At 55.0% G+C, this 8,750-nt stretch overlaps 1 protein-coding gene across 1 annotated transcript; it reads left to right on the top strand.

Moving 5' to 3' along the window:
* Positions 1-1,095: 1,095 nt before the first annotated feature.
* On the top strand, positions 1,096-4,784 carry COL26b_008166 (uncharacterized protein; the record flags this gene model as incomplete). The annotated part of the gene is made up of 2 exons (XM_053180933.1): positions 1,096-4,498; positions 4,552-4,784. 2 exons carry the CDS (start codon positions 1,096-1,098, stop codon positions 4,782-4,784), a joined length of 3,636 nt encoding a protein of 1,211 aa, XP_053035069.1.
* Between the last annotated feature and the right edge of the window lie 3,966 nt (positions 4,785-8,750).

The following is an 8,750-nucleotide window of genomic DNA, read 5'->3' as shown; positions in this document are numbered from 1 at the left end:
TGTCACTCCAGACGGCAGCACGGCAGCGAGACAACGCGACGGCACACGACAGTCGCGACTGCAGCCATCCAGGCCAACGGGGTCGTACACTCATTTTGAAGCCCAGGACAAGCTCTCTTCTACTTCGCCTCACATCACCGTTGCCAATACTTTACCACGCGCGAACTTTACGCCCTTTGCACCTTCCGGGATCCACACCGAGACAACGGACTCAGACCCTCACTCTCACTCGTTGCTACTACCAGTCACTCTTTTCTTTTTTCCTCGTTCCCTATTCGCTACAGTTTCTTTTTCCTCCAACCCCAAACCCAAAATTCGAGAGAGAAAACGGTTCATACTGTCTCTCATCAAATTCAGGCTCATTTCACGTCCAGCTTAAGCGATTGCCAGCAGCTGCAGCATCTGCATCCGAGCACCTCCACCCCAAAAAACTGTCAGTGCTTTGATAGGAGGTAGGTGCAACCCAGCTTGACCACCAATTTCCCTAGCGCAGGTGCAGGTGGGCCCATGCCTTCCATTCCAACTCCATCTTGCCTGGCGCTCAGCCTCTCTCCTCTCTCCACCACTGCCAACAAACAACAAACACTTCGCAGACAAAGGGCAAAGGGGAAGAGGAGCGCTCGTCACCACCTTGTCGTTGCCCTCAAATGGCAGCAAACAAGATCTAACAGTATTTTTTTGTACGACAGAACCAGGCGACAGAGTATCTTCTTTTTTTCCCCGCTCTTCGAACCCGACACCTCACGCTCGTTTTTTATCTCCATTATTCGTCAAATCCTCACCTTCCGACTCGACGACTTTCCGTTTAATTTCGCTCCCCGATTTTTGACGCGCCTCAGCGAACCGACCCGACCGATCGAAAAATCGAAGAGATTCATTCATGCGATGGCCAGGGCCTAAAAAGTAGACTTCATCTGCAAATGCGACGCGAAAGACGATTCAATTCGACGGCATCAAAAATCCCCGACCCGAAACTTTCAATATCGAATATTCGCAAAATCCAAACACCACAACAGAGCAGCAGCCACGATGCGTTTACCTCTTGACAGGCGTCCTTCGGCGCGCCGCCGTCGCCACAGCCCGCATCTTCTGGCAATGGCTGCTCTTGCCCCATCTTTGGCAACTGCGATTCAATTCACATCAGTCCCCGAAGCCAACCTGGACCTTTCGCAACTCGGCAGAATAGGTGTGGCTGGCGACTTTAGTGGCATCTCCCTCTATCAGTTTGAGGAGCAAAATGAGAAGCCTTACAACACTAACGGCAGCGAGTCGCTGCTTGCACAGCTGCCCAATGGCGCTTTCGCTTCGATTGTTTCCTCGGATGCTTCGATTCACGACATGTGCACATTCACGCTCGAAAACGGAGAGATGCAAGGAGTGGTAATTGGCGGTAATTTCACGAGCCTGAATGGTACACAGTCGCAGGGTGTCGCCATGTTCAACCCCAACACGACTGAGATCACACCTTTGGCTGGTCTTTCAGGTCAGGTTAACGCCCTTCTCTGCGACCAGGCCACCAACACAGTCTATGTTGGAGGTAACTTCCGCGCTGCTAACTCAACAAACGCTATCGCATGGGTCGGCACCGATGGATGGACAAACCTGCCCTTTGCCGGCTTCAACGGTCCCGTCACCTCTATTACCAAGGCATCCAATGGTCATGTTGTCTTTGGAGGCAGCTTCACTGGCTTGGGAAACACCAGCACTCCCAGCACTCCCGATGGCCAAATCATCAATATCTCCACTGCCAACATCACCACAGCTGAGAGCTCCACCACCACCGGATTCAGCGATCCTCGCAACATCATCTGCAAGACGAGTGGTGCCGACGGCTCTGGCAACACTTGGCTTCTCAAAGATGGCGCGCAGGGTTTCTGGCAGGCCACCTTCGGCTTTGGTTTCCAGCCCACCAAGCTCAGACTCTGGAATACCCATCAGGACGGTCGCGGGACCAAAACTTTCCGCTTCACTGCCTTCCCCCTCGGAGGCATTCTTAACATGACCTACCTTGATCCTGCTAGTGGCAAGAACGTCTCTTGCACGAGTGAGTGCCCTCTCACCGACGACAAGAATGTCACCTACACCGACTTCCACTTCGTCAACGTGGTTGGCATGAACCAATTCAGGATCGACATCTCTGCCTTCTACGGCGCTGGCGGTGGCTTGAACGGCATCCAGCTCTTTGAGGATGACATCAACTCGTATGCCATCAACGACTTCAACGCCCCGTCCTGCTCTGACAGCGACACTAAGTCTACGGCCACCACTTCCGGACCGTGGTCGATCTCGCCGTCGCAGCAGAGCAGCTCTCAGTACCTGACCGCTAAGCTTTCTGGCACAATTTCAGCCAGTTCTGCCTCAGTCACTTTCCTCCCGGATCTGAAGGAGTCAGGCAATTACTCGGTCAACTTGTACACCCCGGGCTGCATCCAGGATGGAACTTGCCAGACCCGAGGCCAAGTCAACATCACTGGCATCATGTCGTCTACCGGCTCAAACAAGTTCACGACTTCCCTCTACCAGACCAACAACTTTGACAAGTACGACCAAATCTACTTCGGACCCATTGACGCAAGCACTGCGGATGGGTTCAGACCCAGCATCACCTTAACCCCCTTGGCTGGCCAGTCGCTCGAAGAGATGACCATTGTTGCTCAGAGGGTTGGCTTCACTTTGATCAACTCCACTGGAGGCCTGAATGGCTTGTTTGACTTTGACCCCAAGTCGGCCACCGTCAACACCGATTTTAAGAGCTCCCAGATCAACCAGCTTGGTTCCTCATTTGCTGCAGGATCTGCGGTTACCAGCCTGGCAACCTCCGGTGACTTGGTTATCGTTGGCGGCAACTTCACGTCCAAGGATGCGCGCAATGTCATTGGTATCAACACTGCCAGCGAGGCGACCATGGCACTTGACGGTGGCCTCAACGGAGAGGTCATGTCCATGAAGTTGAACGGCACTCAGCTCTACGTCGGTGGACAGTTCTCCAACACCCAAGACAATGCGGTCACCGGCCTCAACAATGTCGGCGTCTACGACACCTCAGCCAACACCTGGACTGCCCTCGGTGCTGGCGTTAATGGCAAGGTCTACCATGTCGTCCCGATGCTTGTCAACATTACGAGTGAGGACCAGCCTGAGTCGGTCGTCACGTTCACTGGCGATTTCACTGAGATCAATGCATTCGGAGATGACAAGGCCATCACAGTCTCTGGCTTCGCCGTCTGGGTTCCTTCTCAAAAGAACTGGCTGCAGAACCTCAGTGGCCCCGTCCCGGCCTTCAGCGGTATCTTGACCACGGGTATCCTCGATCTTCCTGGTGGAGGATCTATCTACGCGGGATCAATGACCTCTGCTACCATCGCTGCCAACGGAGCTGTTTCTCTGTCCGAGAAGTTTGGTCAGTTCCCCATCAAGATCCAGTCTTCTGCCACGAGCACCAGCTCTGTAAGCAAGCGCGACTCGGTTTCCAGTGGCAACATTACTGGCGTGGTCACTGGTGCCTTCTACACCGACAATGGTCGTAACATTACCATTCTTGGAGGACATTTCACTGCCGAAGGCGCCAATGGCTCCACTGTCAACAACCTTGTTCTCATCGATGGTTCCAACTCTAATACCATCAGTGGCCTCGGCTCTCAGATCCAGGATAACTCGACCTTCATTGCCCTGGCCGTCACTGGTGACATGCTGTTTGCTGGCGGAGACGTTCATGGCACCGTCAACAATGCTGCCGTCCGCGGCATCATCTCCGTCAACCTCCAAACGGCTTCCTTCAACAGCACGCAGCCCCCTGGCATCAGTGGAGGAAACGGTACGGTGACTGATATCAAGGTCCGCCCTGACTCTGGCGACGTCTACGTCGCTGGCTCCTTCGAGTCGGCCGGAGCTCTTGGCTGCCCGGGTGTTTGCTACTACGACACCTCCCTTGCGGGATGGAACCGCCCCGGAGTTAACCTTCAGGGCACCGGTCACGCCCTCATCTGGACAAGCAAGTCTCAGCTCGTCGCTGGTGGTAACTTCACCCTCAACGGCACGTCTTCCACGATGCTCGCCATGTACAGCCCCGACCGTCAAGCATGGTCTGGTTACCCCGGAGAAGACCAACTCCCTGGTCCCGTCGAGGCTTTGACTGCTGGATCCAGCGACCGCAGCCAGCTTTGGGTATCTGGAACCGCGTCGAACGGTTCCATCTACCTGATGAAGTACGACGGCTCTACCTGGCACGCCGCCGGAGTAACCCTCGACCCCGGTACCGTCGTCAACAGCCTCCAGGTCTTCTCCCTGACCGAGAACCACGATAGCACCAGCATTCTGGACTCAAACCAAGTGCTGATGATCACGGGATCCATTGGCGTTCCTGGATACGGTACGGCGTCGGCGGTGACTTTCAACGGTACAGCGTTCAAGCCATTCGCCCTCACCATCCACAACGGAAACACTGCTGGATCGATTGCAAGGATCTTCACCGAGAACGAGGACTTCTTCACCGACAAAGGTAAGCTAATTCTCTATGACACTGACTCTGAAACAATGCTGACTATGTCGTAGCTGGCCACCTAGCTCTAGGCTTCGTCGTCCTCATCGGACTCGGTATCTCCCTTGCTCTCATCTTCCTCATGGTCATTGCTGGAATGGCGCTCGACCGTCTGCGTAAGAAGCGGGAGGGTTACACGCCTGCACCTACGTCGATGTACGATCGGGGCGGCGGCATGCGCAAGATCCCACCCCACGAGCTTCTCGAGTCGCTTGGCAAAGGCCGTCCAGGCGCACCGCACGTATAGCATGTGTGAGAAGCGTTCCGGTTTCGGGGTTTCACCAGGGTTTCCTTTCCGGCGTTTGGACTGGCATGGCGTGGGAAAAGGATATCATCGCGATTCGACATCTTTCATCGAGGGATGAAGACGGCTTCGGCTTCACACCCTCATCCGACGACACACAACAACACTTCAGTGACTGCTGTCTCGAGCAGTCTCAACCGATCGGCTGGGCCCGTCCCGTGCACGATCTGTAAGTGAGCCTTGTGGATCGCCTCGTTTTCTCGTTGCATTCGATTCTTCACGACCTGACGACCTTTGTTTAATGTCTACATGTTTATTATACCACTATGCGCGCCAAGTCGCTTTCTTTTCTCGGACACACTCGAATTATGTTCTTCGCGGAACATGTACAATGCAGTCGATGCAGCTTTGATATCAAGGCCGGCATGCGTACTATACAAAAACAATCACTTGGACGCGACAACCGTCTTCTATTTTCTTTTGGTACTTATGGTCTCGGATATCGAGGCATGGGAAAAAAACGGAGTTCCCGAGGACGGAAGAGGGAATGGAATTCTTCAGCTAGAGGGCTGCCTTTGGGATTAGAAAGGAATGGGGGATTGGAAGTCTTGTTTTCGAAGTCTCCCGACCTGAGCTGCATTCGACTCGGCTCGGAAGAGGCTCGCGATAGGTAGCATCAGCCTTTCGACGACACGCTCGTCCACGTAGCTTAATATCCTGAATCCAAAGGAAAAGTTGTCCAAACATGATGGCTGTGTCTCATTCTCGTGCACACCACCACCACCACTATCCCGTTCTCGCTCCGTGTCTGTGCAACACGATCAAGTAGCCGTTTCCCTCCCTGCCCCTGACAAATGTCTTAGACCCCGTCCAGGTTCGCCTTATGTCTCGCCTTGCGCGCGGCGCCTTGTGCGACGTTGAGATTTTGTCGTCATGCACCATCATCGTGGTGGCTGCTTGCGTGGGTTCTTGTCGCATGAGTGAGCTGGCGCGATCCTCGATGATGATCATCATCACCCGTCTCTTGTTTTTCCCCTCTCACAACTCACTCCTCCTGGTATTCCCGTTTCAACGCCCCCCCTCCTGCCTATCTCTGTCTCTGGCTCTTTCTCGACCGCCGCCTTGTTTGCGGTCGACAGAGAGTCGGGGCCCATGGTACCGCGTGGCCCCGAGTGTGTGATGGTGGCATTCGACCGGAAGCAGGACAGCGCAAGGCTTCGAGAGCCGAGACCGACACACACAGAGACGGACCGAGATCTATCTCGCGTGGGCACTCCGATCTCCCGACCTCGAGATCGCGGCTAGCAATGGCAGCGAGTACGCTTGCACTGAACCGGCGACTGGACCAAAAAAAAAAAAAAAAAAAAAAAAAAAAAGACGTTTGCTCTCTCTCACGCCATGTTTAACACCGAGAACGGCTGTTGTGGTTCTCGAGACATCGGATCTCGCTTCGGATCGTCTTCGAAGCAAGCCTCATTCACCCATGATTTGAAATCGTCGTGTGGGATGGCATTGCGAGACAGGCATGTCACTGGGTTGGACCTTGACCGGCGATGGTAGTGGTGGTGACAAGCCCACTGAAGGGAAGACCGAATGTCACTTTAGGGTTTGAGTTTTCCTGAGGGCGTTGAGATCTTGGTGAGGCGTTCTTGCACATTGAGACATTGCTAGCTGGATACGGTCCAATGCCACAATGATGGTGGGTGTACGGTCTGGTTTGTGATTGTGTTGTTGTTTCTGGCCGCTCGCAGGGCGGTTGTTGGGTCGGAGCCTCCGCTTGTCTACATCATCGTGAGGTGGTGATACGAAGGCAGCGGATGAGGGCAACTACATGGTGTTTCTAGAGCGCGAGAAGTCAGGCCATGTTGCCCGAATCACGGCAAGCAATGCGTAGCGAAACCGTCGCCATCGAGCCTCCAAAGAACAAGGAGCCTGTGGCCAGAGCAGTGTCACTTGCCAAATCACAAACAACGGCATAATCATGTCTACCAAAGCCAAGCATCCTACGATGCGCCTCTCGAACGACGGACCCGAGCACCTCGCGTCCGAGGCTGTTCGGCCCTTTCGCCAGCAGCCGTGGGCCTGAATCTCTTCACTGCACGCAGCTGCAGCCCATTGGCTATTGATTGGAAACGCTGTTGGATCTCGTGTCGCTGCTCAGGGCCTTCATTTGCATGGTGTAGCAGACACCCGCGGGCCGAACATGTGACGTTTGTTTACGGGCCTTCCTGATTGGGTGTCCCTCCGTTTGTCGAGGCTATATTGATCTCATCTCGGCCAAGGGTTCCGAGGCCCCTCCACTGCCCCCGGCTGGAGCCAGGACAAACTGCTTCAAGTTGAGTCTACATTCCTGTGCTACTTGGGTTCATCAGGTTTGAGGTGGTGGTGATGATGATGATGATGATGATGATGCCAGCTAACTTGGCTGAGGGATCCCCTCTTGTCGTGCAGCCAATAGGTGGCTTGGTGGTGGTGAACAAGGTTGGCTAGCCATCTTTCTTGAAAATGTCGCACGGGACGTGGTGGCGATTCACGAACAGAGGCGAGAGAGGTGAGGATAGCGTGTGGGCGACGACGTGGTTCGTCAGGGTCCGGTACGAAAACACTCTCTGACAGGGCCAACGGCAAAGAACCTTGATGGCTTGTCCCCGTCCGTTTGCGCAATGCCGGCTACGGGCCCGTTGTCTGATTTGAGCGGTGAAGGGGCCGGCGCCGCGGGGACTGACAAGGACCGGGGGCGGGAGGAGGTCGTTCGCTCTGTTGGCGCACGATAGGGCTCGGCGATTGGGCACGATGGTTGGTGTGTTCTGAATAGCTGCCTGTCAGCCCTTGAAGGGCTTGACGACGAATGTGGGTGCAGAATGGCTGTCCGATGGGTAGCAGTCCGGCAGTTTTGTGGTGGCGAGTGAGGGGTCGCGACGATGGCTTTCAGGGTCTTTTCGGTGATGGTATCTGTAGGTGCCCTGGTCTATGTGCCACTGAGACGGACTTTGTGGTTGATGGTTGCGGCGCAGATGCGGATGCAACAGCTGCAAGCCAGGGCAGGGCAGGGCGGGTGGGTGTGGTGGTGCAGTACGGCGTATCGCAGCAAGTGTTAGGGATGGCATGCGCAGGATTGGGCCGTCGAGAGAAACCAGGGCCGAAGCTGTGGTGGTGGACGGAGGGTGAGGCCTTTCAGGAACAAGGATCGAGAGAGAGAGTGTGTGTGCGCGTGTTGCTGCTGTGTGCTGGGATGCTGTGTTATCTGATGCGAATGAGTGGTGGTGGAGGATGCCAATACCCAGCTGTCGGCCGGGGGCACATCAGCCAGTGATGGGTAAGGTGCAGAGGTCCAGTTCAGCGGGCCACAGGTGCCCTGGGCGGTCACAGCGGCAGCAGCGACAGCGGTTTGTTTGCGAGTGTGTGCCCGCAAGCCGCCCTCGGACGCCGGGGAGCGTTGCGTTTGACTCGGGGGTCGCGACTTGCAAGAGAACGGAGGAGTCAAGTGTCGAGACTTTGACAGGTGCGGATTGGACAACGAGGATGCAACATGAGGGAGGGAATCTCCTCCTCAGAGACTGACTGGTTCAATGAAAGGGGGTGTGTGCGCATCTCGTGGTCGTGTTTGAGTAGCATCTGTCAAAAACGCAAAACTCTTGGAGGGGTAGACGTAAACGAGGGAGAATGATAGTGAGGGTGCAACGACGAAGGAGAGGAGGCAGTGCAGGACGGCTGGCGTCCGTTCCGTGAGAGTGTGTGAGTGTGTGAGTAGCCAGTGTGTGTGAGTGCGTGTGGTGATGTCGGGCCTCCTGACGATGATGGTATTTCCCGGCGGGTGAAGATGGGCATCTACCAGAATGCCATGTTTTGGTTTGGTCAGGTATGGAAAGCAAGCAGGAGAGGGTGTGCAGTGTGCTACTGCATCTCCTTCTCATCACTGACTGAGAAAAGTAAGGTCTACCTTAGCGGGGGTAAGGTTCCTTCACTAAT

This window comes from Colletotrichum chrysophilum, assembly GCF_026319265.1.
Source record: "Colletotrichum chrysophilum strain AFK26 chromosome Unknown scaffold_70, whole genome shotgun sequence".
In the NCBI taxonomy this organism is placed as follows: domain Eukaryota; kingdom Fungi; phylum Ascomycota; class Sordariomycetes; order Glomerellales; family Glomerellaceae; genus Colletotrichum; species Colletotrichum chrysophilum.
The sequence above is the reverse complement of the archived record's forward strand: the minus strand, read 5'-3'. Positions and strand labels throughout refer to the sequence as shown.